This window comes from Leptodactylus fuscus, chromosome 1 (genome assembly GCF_031893055.1).
Source record: "Leptodactylus fuscus isolate aLepFus1 chromosome 1, aLepFus1.hap2, whole genome shotgun sequence".
Lineage (NCBI taxonomy): Eukaryota > Metazoa > Chordata > Amphibia > Anura > Leptodactylidae > Leptodactylus > Leptodactylus fuscus.
In genome coordinates this window covers 151,798,680-151,823,464 of record NC_134265.1, presented here as the reverse complement: position 1 = coordinate 151,823,464, position 24,785 = coordinate 151,798,680, and the positions used below count along the sequence as shown (strand labels likewise).

Sequence of the window (24,785 nt, the reverse complement as noted above, 5' to 3'; positions counted from 1 at the left end):
CGCTTACAATACTGAGCAAGCGGCCATTTTCTTTATTCTCCGGATTCGTACGACAACGGTGATACCAAATTTATACAGTTTTTTCATGTTTTAATAACTTTACAAAAATTTTGAAGAAAAGAAATTTCTTTAAATCACCATATTCTGACATCTATAACTTTTTTTAAAATTTCGGTGTATGGAGCTGTATAAGGTATCTTTTTTTGCAGGACAATGTGTACGATACCATGTTGGGGAAAATGTGATAATTTTTTTATTCCAATTTTTAGGGAGGCAATGAATCTGCATATCTGACTTTGTGTCTGTCCAAAAAAAGCTGATTCATTGAAGTGGATAGGTTTTTAAATGGACCGTTTTCAAACCGTTCCCAATTGTTTTTTCTGCTATTAAGGGGGGATTCGTGACAGACGGACACCAGGGACAAGTTTGAAATACATCATTTCCAGCCACATGGACATGCAAATGGTGTATTTAGAAATGCCTCACTGTGCAGTGCTAGAGTTATAGCCTACATTCACGACAGTGAAAATCAGACGTGCGATGGTCCTTTTTTTAACAACTGTGGTATTTGAATGGAGACTATTCACATGACAGAAAAAGGAACCCATTGAAGTCAACTGGAGGCTTTTTTCAGCGCTGAAATTCCACACCAAATTCCTTATCATTTTCCTCCGTGTGAATGGACCCTAACTTTTATAGTGATTATTGGCATAACATGGAAAATATCCATTAACCCTAAGGCCGCACGTTAGCGGGCTGCATTGAGAAAACGTTGCGGGAAAAACCTGGGCAGAATTGCTTCACGTTTTTCCAACAGCGATTTTCATAGAAAGTCCACAGAAGTTTACTATGTGGACTTTCTGCTTCAATTATACCTATAGGCAAACTGACGACATTTCTGTAGGTATAATTGACATGTGTAATTTCCGAAAATGCCACATTTTGGAAATTGCTGTGTGTATTTTTCTGCAATGTATGGATGGGACTTTGCAGGGACTGTAAATTTAAGCCACGTGGGGCCCCTAACCTTAAGGCTAAGGCCTCACACAGCAAACCAGCCAATCAGTCAAAAACACAGCATTTATCAAATATGGGGCCTTAGTGTAATACATATAATCTTAATTTTAATAACATGTTGGCTAAATACCACTTGTTTTGATAATCATTTTAATCTTTGCCATAGCTGTTGTTGGGACTGCCTGCTGGAAGTATTCCTAGAAAGACAATACCAAGAGATGAACAAGCAAGCGCAATGAGTTACGGTGTCCTCAGTGAATTTGGGGTAAAGAAAACATTATATATATATATATATATATATATATATATATATATATATATATATATATATATATAGTACTCTGTTGAGGGTGCTAAACATATACAAGTGTTTTCTCAAGCTTAAATTACATTACTGCTATAGTTATATATATATATATATATATATATATATATATATATATATTAGCAGTTACCTGCGACTTCATCTGCGGGTTGGCGGTGGCGCCGCTTATATTTCTTGTCCCCCTATCTCTGCCACCAGTGTCTTGTCCCCCCCATCTGTGCCTCCAGCTTCATGTCCCCTCCATTTCTGCTCCCAGTTTGTTCTCCCCCCATCTCTGCCCCCAGCTTCATGTCCCCTCTTCTCTGCCCCCAGTCCACTTCATCTGGCCTCAGTTTCTCCCTCCCCCCATCTCTGGCCCCAGTATCTTGTCCCCCCATCTCTGCCCCCATTATCTTGTCCCCCCATCTCTGCCCCCAGTTTCTTGTCCCCCCCATCTCTGCTCTCAGTTTCTTCTCCCTCCATCTCTGCCCCCAGCTTCATGTCTCCCCTTCTCTGCCCCCAGTTCACTTCATCTACAGAAGCAGTGTGTGATAAATTAAGTACACCCTTAAGGCTTCTATAGGAAATTAGAGGGTAAGTAGCAGCCAGTTGTTGTTAACACTGGACAACAATTTTTTTTTTTTGCAAAAGTTTTGTTTCCTTGAAAATTTCAGGTGATTATGATGAACCCATTCAATCTAAGTAAAAACATAATTTCAGATTGTCTGTATTACGTAGAAATTTTGAGAAACTTGAGAGGAAGTGTTACTGTGAACTGTTAAAGAGGTTGTCCAGTATAAAAAAATCCTATTAGATTGGGGAAAGTGAAAGTTTTTTTTTAAAAAAAAAACCTAAAAAACCCAAAAAACAACATACCTATCTCCCAACACGGTCTGGTCCTGCTGCTCTGCTGTCCGGTTATGCTGGAAGTCCCCACCGCACTGTGATGTCCTGTGTCCCTTTCCTTAGGCTTCTGATCCTAATCGGTCTGATTTGGACATTCTCCAGAAGAAAGCAGCAGAGCAGAATAACCGGATCATGCTGAGAGACATTGGAGTACTGAAGGCATTGGAGGACCGAAGAGTATGTAATATATATATATATATATATATATATATATATATATATATATATATATATATATATATTTTATCACCTCCCCAGCCTAATTGAAAAAATGTCCTGGACAACCCCTTTAAAGAGGACCTTTCATGCCATCACGCATATGCGGCTTTCTATACCAATAGAAAGTCGACAGTATGCTGAATTCAGCGCACTGTCAGCTTTTCTGTTATGTGCCCCAAGGCTGGAGATATCGGTGCTGTTAATTTTGGCACCAATCTCTTCCCACTGTCATAAGGGCATTCTTGACAGTGGGAAGTACACTTCCATAGACTTGTATGGGCTGGGCATTCCTCAGAGCTCAGCGTCATCGCTGGGTGGTAAGGAATGTCCCTTCTGACAGTACAAGGCTATCTTAGAGTACTGTCGGGGGGGGGGGCACTCATCTCAACCCAGCGATGATGCTAACTGTCTGAAATGCCCCTCTGACAGTGAGGAGAGATTGGTGCCAAAATTAACGGCCCACATATCATGTAAGCCGACTGTGCACTGTATTCAGCGCACTGTCGGCATTCTAGCAGTATATAAAACCGCATATGCATGAGGACATAGAAGGTCCTCTTTAAGTATGGTGGTAATTGCTAGGTAATGATTTGGGCTTGTTTTGCAACTACAGGATCAAAGCACTTTGCAGTCTTTGAGTCCACCATAAATGCCATTGTATTTCAAAGTATTCTAAAGTGAAATGTCAGGCCATCTTGCAGTGTTGTTGTTGTTAGAAAAGAACATATCACTGTTGTTTAGGTTGTCATGGGTGTGACTTTAAGGTGATTTCAGGTACTTTAACATAGACCTTATATTTTACAGGGGGCTTTAAAGTATTCACTTCTCTTTTATGGTTATTACAATAATCTAAGGACAATTGGATTCCTGCAATACAGGCTTCCATTGGCATATTTTCTATGTGGATTTGGTGTCTTTGGATATAGCATAATAGTTGTAATACGCACGTAAGTACTTCTTTTGTTTCTATGATGACACCTCTAATAATGGATAGAAATAATTCAGTTATAGGTATCAATATTATATCATATGCTTTATTTATTTTGGCCAGTTTCTTGAGAGGGACATATAAAGATGTACCGTATTTTTCGGACTATAAGACGCACCTAGGTTTTAGAGGAGGAAAATAGGGAAAAAAAATTTTGAAGCAAAAACTGGTAAAATATTTAATATATGGGAGTTGTAGTTTTGCAACAGCTGCAAGGCCACATTGACAGGTGACCCTGCAGCTGTACGGGGATGCATAGAGCGTTTTTTTTGCGGGGCCAGCTGTACTTTTTAGTTATACCATTTTGGGGGATATCTATTGCTTAGATCACCTTGTATTGAAAAAAAAGAGAAGGTGATTTAGAACTTTTATTTATTTCATATTTTTAAAGCTTTTTTTTTTTTTTTTTACTATTTTATTCCCCCCCCCCCCGGGGCTTGAGCCTGCGGTCACTTGATCGCAAGTCCCATAGACGGCAATACAACTGTATTGCCGTCTATGGGACATTCTGTCTATTAGTATTACGGCTGGTCATAGACCCAGCCGCAATACTAATACAGCAGTGACAGGCCTGGGAGCCTCATTAGGCTCCCGGCTGTCACCCGAACAGGTCGGCTCCTGCGATATCGCCGCGCAGGAACCGGCCTGCAACTCTACAGGTACGGGGCCGGTGGGGACCGGCCCCGGGGGAGAAGGGGCCACGGATACTGACCCGGCATCCGCTGTACTAGAGAGGCGGATGCCGGGGAGGGATAGACGCCGGGGCCTGAGACATCGCTACGATCCTCTCCCCTGCATGAAGCCAGTGGCGGGGGGACGGAGGAGCCCCTGCCGCTGCTGGCTTCATGCGGGGCAGAGGAGCGCAGCGATGTCACAGGCCCCGGCACTTGTAATGGCGTCTATCACTTACCGGCTTCCGCCTCTCTTACAGCGGATGCCAGGCGCCACCTTCAGACTATAAGACGCACCCTTCTTTTCCCCAAAAATTTTGGGGAAAAAAAGTGCGTCTTATAGTCCGAAAAATACGGTATATACTTTAGGTAAAAAAAAAATATTATATTTTTAATGAATTCTGCTTAGAAATGTGTTTTGGGGACAGCTTTCATACTGGAATGTTGTAGGAGGTATTGTTTTTAATACTTTGCAATGCATATAGTGACATTTGTTCATAATTGATAAATCTTGGTTAGGAACATTAGAGATATTACTAACAGAAGTGTACAGAGTTGTGCAGTATATGTAAAATGACAATTGAATCATAAATAGACATATAGTACACCCCATAATGAATACAGACTACTTTACTGACCCCTTTAGGGAGCCTTCACATGGAGTTTACGCTCCGCTCATTCTTAACGTAAACTTGTTCAGAGAGAGTGGCGTTAAAACAGATCCCATTGACTTCTAAGGGTTGCCGGCAAACGCGCGCTACCCATTGAAATCAATGGGAGGCTTTTTTACCTATTGCTTTCAATGTGATACGCGCGTATCACATTGAAAGAATAGGTAAGGGTGCCTTCACACGATGTAATGTGCAGCGTGATCTGGCACGTATACGGCTTGTGAGAGTTTGCGCGCAAAATCACGGCTGCAAAATAACGCGGCGTATACGATCCTAACTCCCATTTAAATCAATGGGAGCTTTTACGGCGTGCAAACTCTCACACACCGTATATGTGCCAGATCACGCTGCACGTTACATCGTGTGAAGGTACCCTAAAAAAGCCTCCCATTGATTTCAATGGGTAGCGCTTGTAAGCCGGCACCCATTCAACTCAATGGGATCTGTTTTTTACACCGCTCATTCTGAACAAGTTTACGTTTAGAATGAGCGGAGCATAAACTCTGTGTGAAGTCTCCCTAACTAATACAGACTGCCACGTGGACCCCCATAAACTAATACAGGGACTAGGCCTCTATAAATTAATAAAGAATCACTGAATAAATACAGATCCAAGAATACTATAGACACCCCACATAAATATGATGTGCAAATCAGAAACCTCTCTATATATAACAAAGTATAACTGGCACTTTTAATTTAACTCCCACACACAAGGGGTGTGTGATGAACATTTTTGTAATATACTTTATTAACCTATTAAACTTCCTTTTAATAGAGGCAATGTTCTAATTAAGCATTGCCAGAGAGACTCTGTCTGTATACCTGTACTCAATGCAGTATGTAGAGTTGAAGCAATTACCAAAGGCGAAATTTGACATGACCATCCCCTGCAGTTGTGCACTCTGCTCCAGATTAGGCCCAATGAATGAATGAGCATTCATTCATGGAAGAAACAGCTCTGTCCGGCTTTTTGGTCAGGATTTTGAGGCAGATACGGCCTCAAAATCCTGACCAAAAATCCCTGTGTGTACTTACCTTACCTTACGCAGCTTAGGCACAGGGTTGCTAAGGAGAATGTTACATCCTTTTTTATGATAAAAAGGAAGTTACATAAGATAATAAAGTATATAGTCATAGCCGTAAATGTTGACAACCCTGACATCTTTCCAGAAAATTAAGTATTTATGCCAGAAAATTATTGCAATGACATATGTTTTGCTATACACATGTTTATTTCCTTTGCATATATTGTTTTCACACAAAATTCCAAAAATAGAATAGACAAAATTGTTGGCATCTTCTCAAAATAACTCATCTGTGGCAAGTAACAGGTGTGGGCAATGTGATTATCACACCTGAAATCAGATAAAAAGGAGAGAAGTTTACTCAATCTTTGCATTGTGTGTCTGTGCAAGCAGGGCTGCAAAATCAGACAGGAATAGGACCTGTTCCATAGTTTGTGGCCCGGAATGTGGACTCACAAACGTGACTGTGTAATTCATGGTCATATGTATGGGCCAACAGAAATGAATGGGTCAGTGTGCTATCCTGGAAAAACACAGATAGCACACTGAGCTCGGCCTTGGTTGTCTGCAACTAGCCTTATTTCTAGTGGTTTTCTAATCGGGCTCTTGGTGGGGGAGGGGAAAGTGCTCCTGATTTTACTATACCATTTTAACATACATTTAAACATACTTTTGTAAATTTCCATTAATGCATAGAATGGCCAAGAATATAAATGAAACCACAGGAGACGGAGATGATGATAACTTTGTATTCAGCTGGAAAATGTTTACTAGTTGGGATTATCTTATTGGCAACCCTGAAACCGCAGACAACAAATTTGCATCAATCACAACAAGCTTTAAGGTATCTATTTTACTTTTTAATTCTGAAACGGGTAGAAATATTTTGTATTCTAAAACTGTATTTATGTATCACAGTTTTAGGCTAAGGTCCCTTGTAGCAGGTCACAGTCATAAAGCACTGCAAGAAAAACTGTGGCGGAAACGCATTGCAGGTTTTCCCGCAGTGATTTACACTAAGGGTCCATTCACATGGAGTAAACACGTGTATTTTGCCAAAATGAGCGCGCGTTTACTCCGTGTGAATGGACCCTTATTGGGAAAATTGAACAATATAATTTCTGTAATGTGTGAATGTGGCTTCAACAGGACTGGGGGAGATATAAAGGAAGGTTTTATACTTCTCCCTTCTGCTATTCACTCCTGGCTTTGGCTCAAAAAACTGCAACAAAATCTGCAACAAAATGTGGGTTTGCCGTAATTTTAGGAAACCTTGAAAAAAACAGGAATTCAGTATACACATATAAATAATATATTTACTCTATTTTACCATCAGGAATCTATTGTGGATGAACAGGAGAACACTAAGGAAGAAAATATTCATCTAAGAAGATTTCTAATTGTTTTAGCAAATGTGTTGATCACCATTTGTCTTGGAGGAAGTGGATATCTTATTTATTTTGTTGTAAAGCGATCGCAGGAGTTCAAAAAGCTGGACAACCCCAGTTGGTATCAGAATAATGAGGTATGCCTAATTTCATGGCTTTTTTCAGGAAGACTCCAAATTCTACCCTGGCACCTTAAGATCAGATGTGAAATAGCAAAGACAAAGATGGAGTAAGTCCTTATTTCCATGTCCATATTTCATGTATGCTATTCTAATTTTTTGTGGACAGCATACGTATCAATTCACTTTAATTCAGACATCCATTTTTTTTCACTGACCTGAAAAAAACAACATGATAGTTTTTGCTCTGATGCTAATCCATCACAGATGCATCATACCGATGAAAGTCTGTTGGACTATGAAAAAAAACATCCATGTCAATCATTTTTCACATCCCAGGGACTTAGAAATGTATAGGAACTGTAAAAAAGGAAAAATTGATCTGTTTTCCATGTGAAAAATGGATCAACCACAGAGCAGATCAAGCACAGATAGCACACTACCTACAAATGAGCAGGGTGTAGTGCTGTCCATGATGATCACAGACCCATACCTTCCAACCGCCCTGGATTCTGCGGGACAGTCCTGGATTCAGGGTCATGTTCCGTGGTCCCGGTTGGTAGGAAGTATGTCCCGGATTCAACTCATCTGCGTCCGGGGAGGACACAGATGAGTTGAATACAGTGGTTAAGCAGGAGTGGACAGCCCTGCCTCACCACTGTGTCCCTGCGTGCTCCTTGTGTTTAGATGGAGTTGCTCGGGTACGTGTCATGTCACAGTGCCGTGCTCTATAGAGGAAGAACAGAAAGCATTGAGGACTGTCTTGTGGAAATGCAGGATGGAAGGGAAGTGATAGTATTAGTCAGCATGAGACTGCATGTTGGAGGAGGCTGAGAGGAGGGAGTGATATATTTACATGGGACTATAACCTGGAGGGTCTGGGGGATTGGATTGATGGCATTGAGGGAGACAGGGTCTTTTGGATTCTGCTGGCATCTGAAGGAGGGCAGGGGTCCTTAAACTGTGGATAACTGGAGGGGGACATTAAACCCAGGGGGATAGCTTGAGGAGAACATGAAAATGGGGGTAACTGGAGGAGAACATTAAACTGGGGCAGCTGGAGGGGGATATTAATGTCCCCCTCTAGTTTCCCCCAGTTTAATGTCCCCCTAACTATGTTGCTTTCAAGTTATACAGCTCTGCTGCATCAGAGCCTTTTCTCCGCTTGCCTTTTTTTTTATTATTTTCATTCCTCCTTTGAACCCCTCCCTTCCAATGTTGATTTCTTCACCTGCCCTTTCTCTTCATCCCATTTCTTAGCACGTTTCCAATATATCTTGAATTGGGCTAAGGCCCATATTGTACTTACTGTTGAAGACCTATAAAAACGTTAATGAGAAAAACCGTTGCATTTTTGTAAATTGCAGCATGTCAATTATACCTATGGAAATACAGAACTTTTCTGTATGAGTATAATAGAAGCAAAAAGTCCACAGAGGAAAACTGTGATTTTGTGTTAAAAGCGCTGCAGAAAAAAAAGTGAAGTGTTTTCCTAGTGATCTTTTCCACAGCACTTTTTGGCTACGGCTCGCTACATGGAGCTTTAGCTGTGATTTTTAGAGATGAAAACAATTTTGTATAACTAGTCTTAGGTCTCTATTAGAGAGTAGAGAGTACTGTTCGGATCAGCCGATCCAAACAGCACGCTCGCATAGAAATGAATGGACGTAGCCGGCACGCGGGGGGTTAAGCGGCCGGCCGGCATCAAAGCGGAAGTACCAGGTGCATCCATTCATTTCTATGGAGCGTGCTGTTCGGATCGGCTGATCCGAACAGTACTCGCTCATCTCTAGTCTCTATGAACCCCAGGGCCACACAGTTTGTAGAATGACAATATAGACTTCCACTTTAAAATACGTTCGTAGCATTTTTTCATTTTAAAGATTATTTTTGGCTTATGGACGTTCATAGCTATATAATCTTTAACATTGTTTTTAAACTTTTTGTATGTTTAAGTGTATGTGTATGTTCTGCTTGCAGATAGAGATTGTAATGAACCTGCTGTCAATGTTTTGCCCTCCACTATTTGAAACTATAGCAGCTATGGAAAATTATCACCCTAGACTGGCTTTGAAGTGGCAACTTGGGCGAATTTTTGCACTCTTCCTGGGAAATTTGTATACCTTTTTGCTAGCCTTAATTGATGACGTCAATGCCAAGGTATGCTTAAGAAAATAATAGATCTATTCACATTACCATTTTCTTAAAAGCCCATGTGACTAGAGATGAGCGAGTAATGAAATATTCAAAAATTCGAAATTCGATTAGAGTAGACCTCAATATTCGACTATTCGTTCGAATATCGATTCCCATTATAGTCTATGGGAAAAACATGCCCGTTTCAGGGAAACCAAAATTCGACCAATTGGAGTCACCAACTCCACATTGACACCTCAGGAAATGATGCCAACACCCTGAAATGCAACTGGGAAAACAGGGGAAGCATGCCTGGGGGCATCTAACACACCCAAGTCCCAGATTATTATTATTATTATTATTATTGCTACTGATTTAGCCAGCCAATGACTGTATACGTTTTTTTTCCAAAGCCTACGTTGTCCTAGTTCCTGTCCCACCTCCCCTGCAAAGTTATTGGTGTAAAAAAAGCGCCAGGGAAGGTGGGAGGGGAATCGAATTTTTACTGCGTTTACTGCGTGGTATTCGATCGAGTACGAGTATTTCGAATACTGCAGTATTCAATCGGATACCTACTCGATCGAATACTACTCGCTCATCTCTACATGTGACCCATATCTTAAATAATAGAACATGCTGTTTTTGGGCCATTTTCACAAATGTATATAACATTTTTACTTTCAAAAAAATATCACTATTTACTGGGGAGAAGGTGGGGTGTCAAAACAGTAATCAATGCAGAAGTACAATAATGTGGAAATATCTTGGTAGATATTTATATGTATTCTGAATTATCAGATTATATGGAAAAGTATATTAAACTCACTTATAGGGATAGAGAACCATCATGAAAGACAGGAAAAGAAATTCAAGGTGAGCATTAAATTTGCTACTGATATATTCACATGTGACGCTAGGCTCACACCTGTGTTCTGGTCTCCGTTCTATGGTTTCCGTCTTCTGCATGCCAGAAGACGGAAACCATAGACCGGGTCCGGCCGTGCGCGGCGGTGAGCGTTTTAGGCTCTCCGCCGCGAAACCGGATTTTTTTATCCGGACACAGAGTACTGCATGTCCGACTCTGTGTCCGGATTATAAAACCCGGTTTCGCGGCGGAGAGCGCAAAATGCTCACTGCCGCGCACGGCCGGACAGCTTTCTCACCCATTCAAATGAATGGGTGAGAAAGTCTCCTGCAGGTTTCCATCTCCTGCCTCTGTTTTAGGCAGGAAACGGAAACCTCAAGTACGGAGACCGGGCGCAGATGTGAACGAGCCCTGATGCGAGGTTCACATTAATCTTGTATCTCCATTGTTCGGTTCCGTCGGAGGACCAGAACAATGGAGAAGCAGACTGCTAAAATAGTGGTGACATATGGAATCTGACAGACCCCATTGACAATAAGGGGCTGTTGTGTAAAGAAAACGGTGGAGGAACAAGTCCTCTGTACAGGGTTTTGCGATAGAATCTCGACTATATATTCAGTGCTAAACATGCTGACACTAGCAAATCCATACATGTGAATGTTGTTTTTTTCCTACAATATGTGATATCAGTCAAGCTTTTTAAATGAATAGGAAAGTCACCAAACTTTCTGCAACAGATCCGTTGTGTTGAAATGTAACTCATATTATTTGGCAATTTTCGTACAGTGTCTCAGAACGTGATATAGGTTGATTGTAATGAAATAACCTATTACCATTTCTTATTCCGCATCACCCATCCTTTCAAGATGGTACAATAAAAAAGTGTTTCCAATTTTCACTCATCCCATGTACAAAGTTGCCTGTCCTGCTTGTCCTATGTATTTGCCTATTTCCTATTTCAACATGTTATTGAGCATAAACATAACAAAACAATATGTGATAAAACCTAATTTTTCTCCGTATGCATCAGTGGTCCTTTTTTTTGTTACATTTGTTGATACTGTTGTTATTAATTCACAGTTAGCTGAGGAAGAAGTTATAAAAAACAAGACTATGCTGCTGATAGCCAGTCTCAATAATGGATCTTTGAGTAATGGGAGCACTTCAACCCCATACATTCATCCAGCTGATATGCCCAGAGGTCCATGCTGGGAAACAAATGTGGGGATAGTAAGTCATTTATCGTATTTACAACAATTGTTAGAAAGAATATGTTATATGTACAGATTTGTGGGATTTGCATGCATGGAATAACATTTTATGGGCAGTGGCGGATCCAGGGTTTGCGGGGCCCTGGGCAATTGACTTTGGCGGGGACCCCTACTTACTGGGGGTCTCGCACTTCTAACCTGTACTTCCCAACTGTTGAAGACTAGAAAGAGGTAATAAAACGTGCGGCCCCTCTATCTCTGTCCCCAGTTTCATGCCATTCTCCCCCTTTATCTGCCCACAGTTTCATGTCCCCCCCCCGTCTCTGCCCCAGTGTCATGCCGTTCTCCCCCCTTCATCTGCCCCAGTGTCATGCTGTTCCCCCCCCTTCATCTGCCCCAATGTCATGCCATTCTCCCCCCTTCATCTGCCCCAGTGTCATGCCATTCTCCCCCTTCATCTGCCTCAGTGTCATGCCGTTCTCCCCCCCTTCATTCGCCCCAGTGTCATGCCATTCTCCCCCCCTTCATCTGCCCCAGTGTCATGCCATTCTTCCCCCTTCATCTGCCCCAGTGTCATGCCGTTCTCCCTCCGTTCATCTGCCCCAGTGTAATGCTGTTCTCACCTTTCCTCATTCCCTCGCAGCTCTCTCCCTCATACACATATTGTAGCCGCGATGTGACGTCATCACATCGCGGCTACAAATGCCGATGCTCAGCGTTGAAGCAGGAGCTGAGCTGTAACAGCTCCTGCTTTAAACGCCTATGTATTCAGCTCATCGGTGTCCGTAGGACGCCGATGTGTTGAAATCGGGACATGCCGACCGGGACCATTTTGTTAGGTCCTGGCCGCACCGCGGGGCCCTGCTAAGCGCGGGGCCCAAGGCGGTTGCCCGGCTCGCCCGGCCCTGGATCCGCCCCTGTTTATGGGCAGCACGTTGGCTCACAGTGGCTCAGTGGTTAGCGCTGCAGCCTTGCAGCGCTGGAGTCCTGGATTCCAATCCTGCCAAGGGCAACATCTGCAAGGAGTTTGTATGTTCTCCCCGTGTTTGCGTGGGTTTGCGTGGGTACTCCGGTTTCCACCCACACACCAAAGATGTACTGATAGGGAATGTAGTTTGTGAGTACGATATGGGACAGTGACTGACAATATCTGTAAAGCGCTGCGGAATATGATGGTGCTATATAAGTAAGCATAATAATAATTTTTAAAAAAATCTGACACTTTTGCACTCTGCCTTGTCTGTGATGTAAATGACAAAGAAAATCTTTACACAATTGGCAAGTGTTGCTCTATTATTACACTTAGTGGACAGAGTTTAAATTGCCAGATGCATTTTTTAAAAAAATATAAATGGTAAAATGAAAAAAAAAAATGTAAAAACTTGTTTTAAAAACTAGGCAATTTTCTCGTGACATATTCCCGTTAACTAGTAATGTACTTCTTGTAACTATATGAGCTTTTTTCTTACAGGAGTTTGTAAAGTTAACAGTATCAGATACACAGATGACTTACATCATGATTCTTGTGGGAGACTTTGGACGAGCTGTGATTGTCAGGTTTCTTAATTACTGCTGGTGTTGGGATCTGGAGGCTGGATTTGTATGTTTATTTCAATACAGAATTTATATAGATGGATGTTTAAGAAAATTGTTGGGGTTTTGGGGAAAGATAGTGTAAGCTGCTGATTATAAAGGCGAAGGACCCATATTGCGTGCCGTAGCGAAAAAAACTCTGTGGGGAAAAAAAACACAGCATAAACACACTGCGATTTTTTCCCACAGCGCTTTTCACAGTTGTAGCTTCAATTATACCTATAGGGAAACCGCCTGTATATCAGTAGAACTAATTGACATACTGCAACTTCCAAAAACGCAACAGGTATTTTTCTGCAATGTGTGGATGGGATTCACCATGTGGGGAACTTTTATCTAAACAGATTTTCCTTTCCTTTTCCCCCTCTCCTATCCATCTGTAATGCTCTGTCCATAGCAATCTTTTCACCCATTAGTAACCAGTGTATAGACTTTCTATATTGGTCATTAATGGACCTTATTCTGCCCCCAATTGACTTTCTACATTACTTGTGGTGGAATAAAGTGGTGTCTGCAAATGACACCACTTAGGTAGGTAGTTCACTGCATAATTAAAGCAATAAGAAAATCGCAAGTTAAAGCCCCCTAGGTGGACACAAAAATAGTATTAAAAAAATACATTTTTTAAATAAAACACACCGTTAAAATATAGCATTTGATTAATCCCCCCATCCCAAAATGATTAATGAGAAATAATACAAATAAAATACATATTGGAAATGACCACATCCATAAGGACCCAAGCAATACAACTCTAATGTGATTTTACCCGCATGCTAAAAATAACTAAAAAAAAGTCAGTGTTACCATTTTTTTGTTCTGTCAGCCATCAACAAAATATTATAAAAAGCTATCAATAAGCATTACGCTCCTCAAAATGGCATCAATAAAAATGTCAAGTCTTCCCATAAATCTTCTAACAAAAAATAATTAAGTTAAAGGGAGTCTGTCAGCACAAAAAATCAACATTAATCTACTCAGAACACCTTCTAAGGCTTCTGAGATGATATGTGAGTGCTGCTCCGTTCGAGAGAACTTTATTTTATAATTATGCTAAAGAGCTGAAAAGGGGCTTAAGGGGCATTTACTTTAATGTGCAGGCTTCTGTATGCATTGTCGAGTAAACGCCCCTAAAGCCCCTTTCATGGGGCAAGAGCGGTACTGAATGTACTGTGCATGCTCACCAATGTCATTCTCCACCATGAAGCCTGTACAGTGTTGCCTTGCTCTGAAGGGTGGAGGATGACATCAGCGGGCATGCTTAGTACATTCAGTACTGCACTTGCCAAACCCCTTGAAATGGGGTTTGAACTCCAAAGGTACTTTAGGGTGTAAGGGCCCGTTCACACGGAGAAAACGCGTGTGTATTTTGGCAAAATACACGTGTAAAAAATACACACGTGTAAGACTCCCATTGACTTCTATGACATTTTTTACATGTGTAAAAAAAACACGTCAAAATACACATCAAAATACACGTGTAAAATGGGAGTCGTATTTTTACACTCCGTGTGAACGTTTACTCCATGTGAACGAGCCCTTAGTCTGCATACAGAAGCCCATTGTAACACACTTACTCTTATTGCAAGGCACACTGACTACTTCATCTTTGACAAAAAAAAAAAAAAATCGGGTCATGATACAAAAAAGGTTGCTGATCCCTGCTGTAGAATAACCTCTACAAGGAATTAGGCTTATAATACACTCCCTTTATTTGCCCTGTCCTTAGAGACCCAAAAATCAAAGACCTGCCCTGGTAACTCACATAATATATGCAACTGAAATGAAATTTACATATTCATAAGTTTCTCTTTATTCTAATTGTTTCAGCCATCTTATGCGGAGTTTGATATAAGTGGCAATGTGCTTGGTCTCATATTTAATCAAGGCATGATATGGTAAGTTCACTATATAGAATTCTATAAAAAATAAAGGCAATATACTTAATGAATTTTGATTTGGAAATGTATTACATTATTTTGGCTAGAAAATGTATTACATTAAAAAACAAACCGACAAACAAACATGAATTTACTGTACCAATCCAGTACTGAAAGCCTGGTCCGTACCATTTTCAGTCCTTGGCAGACTAATGGCAATGACGTCGTGCAGGTTTGTGGTAAGATGACCTGCGCAACCAATCACTGACCTCAGCAGTAGCCTGTATACAAATGACATGTGACTCCTGAGGCTAGCTCCATTCACAAACAGATCACCCTCAAAGCCAGTTATTGGTGTCATTACGTCTATCCAGCAAGGACCAAAATCACGGCCGCAAAATAACGCGGCGTATACGCTCGTAACTCCCATTGAAATCAATGGGATCTTTTTGAGCGCTCAAACTCTGACACGCCGTATACGTGCCAGGTCACGCTCCATTTTACATCGTGTGAACGCACCCTTATTAAACGGATTATAAACTGAAATGTATTTGTACAGATTTGTAGCAAACAGATGTTTATAACATTATCTGCTCATCATTTTATTTACTCCATAGGATGGGGACATTTTATGCACCTGGACTTATAGTGGTAAATGTACTGCGCCTCCTGTCCTCAATGTACTTGCAGTGCTGGGCGGTAATGAGCAGCAACGTTCCACAAGAAAGAGTATTTAAAGCTTCAAAGTCAAACAATTTTTATATGGCCCTATTACTGCTAGTACTGTTCATGAGCTTGCTGCCTGTAGTATACACGATAATGACTATATCGCCATCATTTGACTGTGGTCCTTTCAGGTAAAACAATATTATCTGCTAACATGTTTTTTGAGCATGAGTGACTGATAGTGTTTCATGTGTCCCCTATATGTATTTAAATATGATATATAACAATATGTAGAGTGTGCATATTCTGTAAGACTATAATAACATAGTGGATAAGGTTGGATAAAGACAAAAGTCCATCAAATCCAACCTATAAACTTACCAAGTTGATCCAGGGAAAGGCCAAAAACCCCCACGCGGCTGATGCCAAGTGCCCCATCAGAGGAAAACAATTCAAGTATGGAAGTCATTCTATCGCAAACATATCTAGCTCATATAACCTATGACATTCTTACTTTCAAGAAAGATATCCAGGCCCCTTTTGAACTTGTGTAAGTTATAAGACATTACCACATCATGTGGTATTGAGTCCCATACTCTCATCACACTTGCTGTAGCAAAGCATTGTCCATGATGACCATGGTAAAACATTTTGTCTTCTAGTTATAGAGGATGTCCCTGTATCACAGTTACAGGCCTTGTTATGAAGAGATCATTGGAGAGGTCTCTGTACTGTCCATTCATATACATGTACATTATATTAGGTCTACTCTAAACTGTCTCTTTTCCAACATTTTGAACAACCCCCTATTGTGATAATCTGTATTTGTACTCTAATCCACCCATCCCCTTAGTTACCTTGGTCACCCTCCTCTGCACCACCTCCAGTTCATCTATATCTTTCCTATATAAAGAAGCCCAGAATTGTGCACAATATTCTACATGGACAGGTACTGTGAGGAGAGGGAGGGGACGCTCTCACAGTACAGCACAATAGGCACTGTTGAGAGGAAGGGCGTTCCTGACTGACTGTCAGGAACGCCTTCTGACAGTGAAGAGCTACAGTACCGGCACCGATAACACTTCACCTGGGGCACAGATCGTGAAAGCCGACAGTGCGTAGCGGTATATAAAACGGCATGTGCCCCAAGTGATGAAAGGTCCTCTTTAACAACACACAGCAGCCTATCTGTACATACAGTTATAATTGGTATTGCAGCCAGTCATCCTTATTGACAGACTCAGGTCTCCCATAGATCGCAAGAATATATATTCATTTTTTTATCTCTTGAAAATACATTTGAGAAAATACGAGTTGACTGCGGATGCTCTATTGATAAAATCTTTGCTTGTATAATTTTTGAGTATGTTTTAGTTTTGATGAAATGTGAAAAGTGCTATGTGTCTCAATTATTATTTCTATTTTGAAGCGGAAAAACCAGGATGTATGACGTTCTTCAAGAGACAATTGAAAAGGACTTTCCCCCTTTTATTACCAAAGTATTTGGTTATATCTCCAATCCTGGGGTAATCATAGCCGTCGTGCTTCTAATGGTGTAAGATGTAATACATTCTATGTAACCTTTTTTTTTTAATGTTTTATATCCCTTAGTTTTCACTATTACTTAGTGGTCATGTACCTGCCTCATCTGATATCTTCACTACTCTGGTAATGAATATTCTTATTCCTGTGTCAATCTCTGAACTTTAAAGGGGCATTGTCATCAAAGGCATTTATGGCATAAATGTAAAAAAAATCAAATACACTTCTGATACGAGACACAAGTACTAATCTGTTCCTGTAACTTCCAATTTCCCTTGCACGTACATGGTAGGTTCTCCCTGTCTTGTTGCGACAGCTGGTGACCACCTCATGGTATGTGATGGGGGTCAGGGAAACCTGTACTGTACTGGTGAAACTGGCACATATCAGACATTTATATTGTAGCCTGTGGATATGCTATAATTCCCTTTGATGGGAAGAGCTCTTGAGACGAGGTGAGAAGAGCTCCTCTGATCCATGTGTGACTAGAAGCTATTAAAGGCTTTTCTTGTTTTGTATTCTGCTAGGTAGCTAACTCCACTGTCTGCGCCTCATTTCATTTCTACCTTCAGTAAATACAAGCACTAAAAATAGTGAGACAGATATCAATGTACTTTTGACTTTGCGTGTATATGATACATTCATTCTTACTCATAACCGCTAATATTTTATTTTTTATTTCTTGCAGACTAGCGATATATTACCTTAATGCAATATCAAAGGCATACAAAAATGCTAATATTGAATTCAAGAAGAAAATGCAGAGGGTATGTTAAGTATATTATTATTTTTACATATGTGTTAAATGATATTGCTGCATTCCAAAGGATTAATTGATTAGAGTGGGATCATGCTACTGTTGTTAATGTCCGTTGCTGTCATCGGATGTCACAGGATGATGAAGGCTTTTTCCGTCATGTTTTTTACTTTTCTGACACAAGAAAAAGTTATGCAATTAGGTTTTCTTCTGTTGCAAAAGTGAACAAGCATGATGGGAGATAGCATCCATCATGTTGTCTACGTTAACATCAATGGGAACGGACAGCAACAACTCCCGAGAATAATGATTGCAGTGTTTGTGGGGTTTATGGGCCTGCGGCCTCACTTATCGATCCCTTCTCCTGGTCCCAGCCTCCTCCGCTGAAGGGGGAGCTCCGGTGGCCATGAGCACGAGTGAGGATCGGTAAGTAAATAGGGCTCATTGCCTGCTGGGGTTAAAAAAAAAATAAAAATCCAGGGACTCGCTGGGCCCCCTAATGTCCCAAGCCCTGTGGCAGCCACTACTGCTGCTACCCCGGCAGTTATGCCCCTCTGTATACTCTGTTAGCCAACACCCAGAATAATTCTTCGCCTAGGTTAATTTCCAAATGGGAGTGGGAGATGGGAGCTACTTTATTTCCATAGAGGCAGCTCACTGTTTTTCAACTATGCCATTTTTTTTTTTTCTTGCAAAGTGCAAGAAACCAATTACAAAATCCTATCTCGCTGGTACACAGTTCTGTGAGTTCTTCATGCAATCTTCCCTCTTATTCCTGACCTTTGTTGGAGATGTGGTCATCAAAAGATACCATGAATGGGGAATGCTCTGTCTTACAACAGTTTTGGTCTAAACTTGTCATTAAGATTATACACAAGGTGTCAGGAGTGCTCCTGAATGACTCCCCAGAAACCCTTTTGCAATCTCTGTTTCCCCATAAATATTTGCTCTCTAGTTGGCTACATGCTGATAGCGGCATGAACAATGATCCCCACATGGTGAGAGGACCCAAATCCTCCACAGTTCCTGATTGGATCCAAGAGATCCTACTTCTGCAGAGTATGAAAAATCTCATGGACGAACTCAAATCACACTCTACTGACACAAAGAGTATGGCAATTTTGGGATTTATTTCACTATTCATCTGAATTTTCCTCCTACTTTTAACCTCCTATCCATGATTAGCCCCCTATAAGACTGTAGACACAGTCCGCCATCTATCACCCTTCCCTATATGTCCCTTCATTATTCTCTGCTGTCTCCTCCTCCATTTCCCCCTTCTTCTCCGTTTCTTCTTCTCCTCCTTCCCATCATATTATAGACTTTCTTTATATTACTTGTCATATTTGTTTTCCTGCTATGTCAGGAACTTATGTTACTCTTTGCATTTTTTTATGTTACCATCCCTAGTCTGTAAAGTGAAAATGCTTTAATAAAAACATAGTTTTTAAAAATATATTAAAGTAAATGATACCAGTTGACTGTTTCAAAGCTGTGTATTCTCTTTTTAAGCATTCCAATAGTTATATTAAAAACCTTGATTGACTTTTGATTTGTTTTTATTCGCTGTTAAAATTAATACAGAAAAAGGAAGATGAAAAAAATAAACGCAACAACACCGCCTCTACTAATGAATTAATGAAGGACTTGGAAGAGCTACTGCCTCCTAGTATAAAGTATACAACCAACAATGAAACTGAAGAAAAAGGTAATATTGTTCTAATAAAACACCTAAAGCAGTAATCTAAAGTCTGGAGTTAGGACTGACAGGATAATCCAGGTTCTTTTCTGGCTCCCAAGAGCTGTTCTCATGCTCATAAAATCCTTTCTATTTCTGAAGATATTCTGGCCTTTCAGCTGTCAGGTAGGTCAGGCACACTGACAGTATGCCATAAATGGCATGTGTTTTTTTTTCTAACATGGGAAATATTTTCTATATAACTTTGTTTTTGTTTTATGCCAACACTGTGGCACCACAGTGTGGTACAGTAGAATGTGATGGACGAGACTGCAGAACATTGGCGTAACTAGGAATGGCAGGATCCCAAGACGAACATTTGACATGGGTTCCCTCCCCCCTCCCGACCTACCCAAACTGCATTTTTGAACACACTATTATCCCCCATAGTGGCCCATACACAAACTATTATGCCCCATGGTGGCCCCTGCACACAGTATTATGCCCTATAGTGTCTCCTGCACACAGTAATATGCCCCATAGTGACCCTTTACACATTATAATGACACCTATGTGGTCCCTACAGACAGTATTATGCTCCACAGTGGCCCCTACACACAGTATTATGCTCCACCGTGGCCCCTACACACAGTATTATGCTCCACAGTGGCCCCTGCACACAGTATTATGTCACTATTACTATTCACATCACATGCTATCTGTTTTATAGCAGCCATGCACTATTATTACAGACTGCAATAGCATTGCATGGTGAAACAGATACTGTGCAATGTAAATAGCGAAGGACGTTGGGGTATTGGACCCCCACTGATCTCTTACACCTCAGACTGTTAGGGCCTTGCAGATTAGTTTCCCACTGTTGGTGTGTCAATGGAGAGATAAGGGAAAAGGGGAAGGTCAAGCCCCAAGGGGTTAAAGGTCATGAGTTGTCCAGAATGTGTCCCACGACTCCCACACAGACTGGAAATACTCCTCCCCATAAAAGTCATTTATTTCTCTGAAAAAAGAAGGAAAAAATTGGAAGGGCACTCACCCATTGAAAGGCTTTTCTTCTTTAAAAGAACATCCTTTATTAAGGTATCACATCTTTAAAAACAACGTTTTTTTAGGGAGGGAAGTACAGCATCCATGGCTTATAAAGCCTTTCTATGCCATGGATGCCGTACTTCCCTCCCTAAAAAAAAAACGTTGTTTTTAAAGATGTGGTACCTTAATAAATGATGTTCTTTTAAAGAAGAAAAGCCTTTCAATGGGTGAGTGCCCTTCCAATTTTTTCCTTCTTTTTTCATTATTATTCTCTATATGCCTGTTTTTGGATGTTGTGCACCCCCACGGCTTTGCTCTTATTGGGTTACATCCCTGTTGACCTACCTCCTTTTTAACAGCAATTATATTACATACAGAATCAGCAGTGCCATCCCGTTTTTTCTCCTTTTATGCATTGGAATTCATTTATTTCTCTTTTTCACATTCTAATTCCGGGGTATTAAGTGTAGTTTGATTTTTTTTATTTATTTATTTTTTTTTATTTTACTACAAGGCGTCAATATAACAAAATGTGAAAAGATCTGAAGATTTTCCAAATGCATTGCATTTTTTTTGTCACAGGCTTGTGCTTTTTAAGGCTATGTAACAGTATACAATGATCTTGTGGGAACTGCCACAGTAGCCAAAGGATCAGACGTTTAACCCTTTAGATACCATAATTAATATCACCTATGACATCAGAGGTACTTGACAGCGAAGAAGGAAGGGGATAAAGTAAGAAAAAAGTCCACAGTCATCCTGAGGCAGACAAAGGGAGGAATATATTGGTGTATTCTGATGGGGATATCTACAGTGTGTGGTGTATTCTGAGGGCAATGGAAGTGAACGGTGGAGCCTTATGTGATAGGTGAGAAGTTGGAACAGTTTTGTGAGCTAACTTTTTTTACATTTTTTTTCAGATGATATTTCTCTCAATCAGAATGCAAACATTTTACCTGTGAAAAATGCCCCACGGGTAACCATTTCAAAAGCTCCTATTCTGTCCCAGGTGATAACAACCCAATCTACTCAAAAGCTTCAAGTTAATGCCAAAAAACCACAACCAGGCAGAGGTAGAGGACAAGCTACTAGAAATGTCAACTAAAGTCATCAAAAAATGTTATATGCTTAATGTTGTATTTTTTTTTTTGCAATATGTTTTGGCTATTTTTAATAAATTAATAAACGTAATATGTTTTAGAATCCATTTAAGAATTGGAATTTAACATTTTAAATACCATAGTGGATATTTATGGTGTTTGCACATGATAGGCAATAAATGTCTAATACAGTAGATACAGGGGCCTCCTCTGGACCACTTCCACATGGGTTTTTCTTCTCTTGGCGCAGCTGCAAGATGGGGATTTGGAAACTGCATCTTTCAGACAATTATGGCATGACATATGCTGGGAATATGCCATAACTATTCCAGATGGGAATACCCCTTTAGGCTAAGGCCCCACGGGCGTTAAAGCGCTGCAGAAAGAACCGCGGCGTGAATGCACTGTGGTTCTTTCCGCAGCACTTTTAACAGAAAGTTCACAGAGTTTTCCTCTGCGGACTTTCTGTTACAATTATAGCTATGGGAAGGCCGTAGATATAATTGACATGCTGCGATTTGCAAAGCCGCAATGGCTTTGCAAATCGCAGCATGTCCGCACTGCGTTTTTTTCCCGCCAAGTGGGCATGGGATTCGCAGGAATCCCCATCCCCATCCCCTGCGTTTTTTTCCCGCCAAGTGGGCATGGGATTCGCAGGAATCCCCATCCCCATCCCCTTTGCTTGCACTGTACAACACTGCGATTTTTCCCGCAGCGTCTCCGCTGCGGACAAATCACGGCGTTTACGTCCTGTGGGGCCCCGGCCTTAGGCTGTGGTTCCACGTTGCGGAAATGCAGCCTTTTTTGTTGCAGTTTTTTGAGCCAAAGCCAGGCCTTAAACATAACTTCTAGACTTTAATAAAATGAAATATACAACTTATAGAGCAATCCATGTTCTGTGTGTCTTAGATATCAGACAGTAAGAAATATGGAGTGGAGATTCTTACAGAATACAAAGGCAAAATGTCCTATTGAACTTAGACACAGTACAGGACGCTCCATAGATTGCCTAAATATCTTCATACAAGTTTATTTTGTTGTCTTCTGTCTGCTTTTCCAGGACCCCAAAAATATATCCTGTAGCCTAAATGGATGCCTAAAGATCATAGCACACCACTACCATTTTCCTACAGGGACCAGTGGCCTGTTTTGCATCAGAAGAGACAACAAGATCATTAAGCCACGTGATGAATATAGGATGGATTGTGGGAGCTGATATTTCCACTGTGAGAACCCCTATTAACTAGCTTTTTCTAGTTGGAGCTGAGCTTGCAGTACCTTTCCTGGCACCCGTTTAGTGCACTGAAGCCAGTCATACAGGTGATAGAGTTCGTTTTAGCCTAAAGTCAGACCTCATCTGATACTGATAACCTTAACCTAAGGTGAAATCCTGGACAGCCTCTTTAACTACTGTTGTGTTCTCTGAGAACATATATTGATCTGTTAGTTCATCTAGTGCTTGGTGGTAAAAAAATCTTTTTATGCGATTTGCACTTGAAAATTAGATTCCACAGTACATGGTAAACTCAATTTTTTATATGAGTTAATCTTAAACAGCAAACACTACCCTTTTATCTTTTCATTTTCAGACGTGTATAAGACCGTAAAAATGATAAGAAACAGTGAAAGGGTTAATGATAGCTAACTAAAAAGTCCAAAAGCGGTTTTGCACTGGAACAAATAAAGAACAATTCTTCCACCCATTAATATTGAAGTGAATGAATCACATCTGGCTTATGTCCAGTCACTAAATACAGCGTAGGAGTTGGAAATATGCTGTAGAAAAATGTGATTTTCAGCCAGATAATTACCATTGAGCGTGTAGTGAGAAGAACATGGCTGGTGCATTGTACAGTTCGTAGAAACAAAGCAGCATTCTGAAACAAGGTCCATTAAGGTCCAAAACACATTTTCTACATTCTTTATCATTTGGAAACCTTAAAGTAAAATTTATATAAAGTTTCCACATTATTCATGGACTGAAAAGCCATACAAGGGGTTAAAACTTGTGTAAGGAAAGGTTTAGGGTAAGTTCACACAGGGTTTTTTGGTCCAGAACCTGACGCGGAGGCCGCCTCACATTCCGGACCAAAATACAGGTAGCTGCGACTGGATGCCGATGCACGGCACCGACATCCAGTCACGCACTCCGCTCTATATTAGGCCCAAATGAATGGGCCTAGATGGGAGGGAGTGTCTTCAGGGGGATGTCACGAGGCGAATCCGCCTGAAAGAACTGACCGGCTCCCATTGATTTCAATGGGAGTCGTCTTTTTGATCAGGATTTTGAGGCAGATATGGCCTCAAAATCCTGACCATAAAAACCCTGTGTGAACTTATCCTTATAGTTCTCCATAAAAATAAACTTCATTGCAGATACGTACACTATTGTTTCTTGACAAAAGCATGGGGTTACCCAGGTGATAATTGCCCCTATAAAAATGTACTGTACCTGCAGTAAGTCAAATACAACAATGATATCCTAGAACTAACTTTATGGGTTGTCTGCTTTCTGCAGTTCATAGGTTCACAGGGTATCCTGATACTGGGGCTTGTAGAGATCAACTGTAGTCATGAGGGCCCAGCAATAAGTGTGTAAGGGCAGGTTCACATCTGTGCCCGGTCTCCGCTTTGTGGGTTTCCATCTTCTGCCTGAGATACTGGACAAGAGATGGCCAGCCAGCAGTGAGTGTCTGCCCATGAGCATCTTCTGGTTTCCGCTGCAAAACGTGTTTTTTTTTTTTTTTTTTTTTTTTTAACTGGACACAAAGTCCTGCATGTCCGACTTTGTGTCTGGTTAAAAAAAAAAAAAAAAAAAACTGTTTCGCTGCAGAGACCAGAAGATGCTCACGGGCGGTCACTTTGCAAACCCATTCAAATGAATGGATTTGAAAACTGACTGCCGGTTTCCGTCTCCTGTCCAGTTATTTGTGCAGAAGACAGAAACCTGCAAAATGGAAACTGGGCACAGGAGTGAACCCACCCTAATTCTTCTGTGC

The 24,785-nt window shown here is 40.9% G+C and overlaps 1 protein-coding gene across 1 annotated transcript in view; it reads left to right on the top strand.

Moving 5' to 3' along the window:
- LOC142208489 (transmembrane channel-like protein 2-B) overlaps positions 1–23,431 on the top strand; it is a 62,126-nt gene extending 38,695 nt beyond the window's left edge. Inside the window, exons 8-22 of the mRNA XM_075277073.1 lie at positions 1,184–1,282; positions 3,251–3,393; positions 6,501–6,648; positions 7,141–7,329; positions 9,292–9,471; positions 11,393–11,542; positions 12,995–13,123; positions 14,947–15,014; positions 15,614–15,853; positions 17,092–17,217; positions 17,893–17,971; positions 19,546–19,669; positions 19,802–19,825; positions 21,607–21,759; positions 23,376–23,431. Coding sequence (XP_075133174.1) covers positions 1,184–1,282; positions 3,251–3,393; positions 6,501–6,648; positions 7,141–7,329; positions 9,292–9,471; positions 11,393–11,542; positions 12,995–13,123; positions 14,947–15,014; positions 15,614–15,853; positions 17,092–17,217; positions 17,893–17,971; positions 19,546–19,669; positions 19,802–19,825; positions 21,607–21,759; positions 23,376–23,431 — 1,908 coding nt within the window. The remainder of the gene's footprint in view (positions 1–1,183; positions 1,283–3,250; positions 3,394–6,500; positions 6,649–7,140; positions 7,330–9,291; positions 9,472–11,392; positions 11,543–12,994; positions 13,124–14,946; positions 15,015–15,613; positions 15,854–17,091; positions 17,218–17,892; positions 17,972–19,545; positions 19,670–19,801; positions 19,826–21,606; positions 21,760–23,375) is intronic.
- Positions 23,432–24,785: the final 1,354 nt, after the last annotated feature.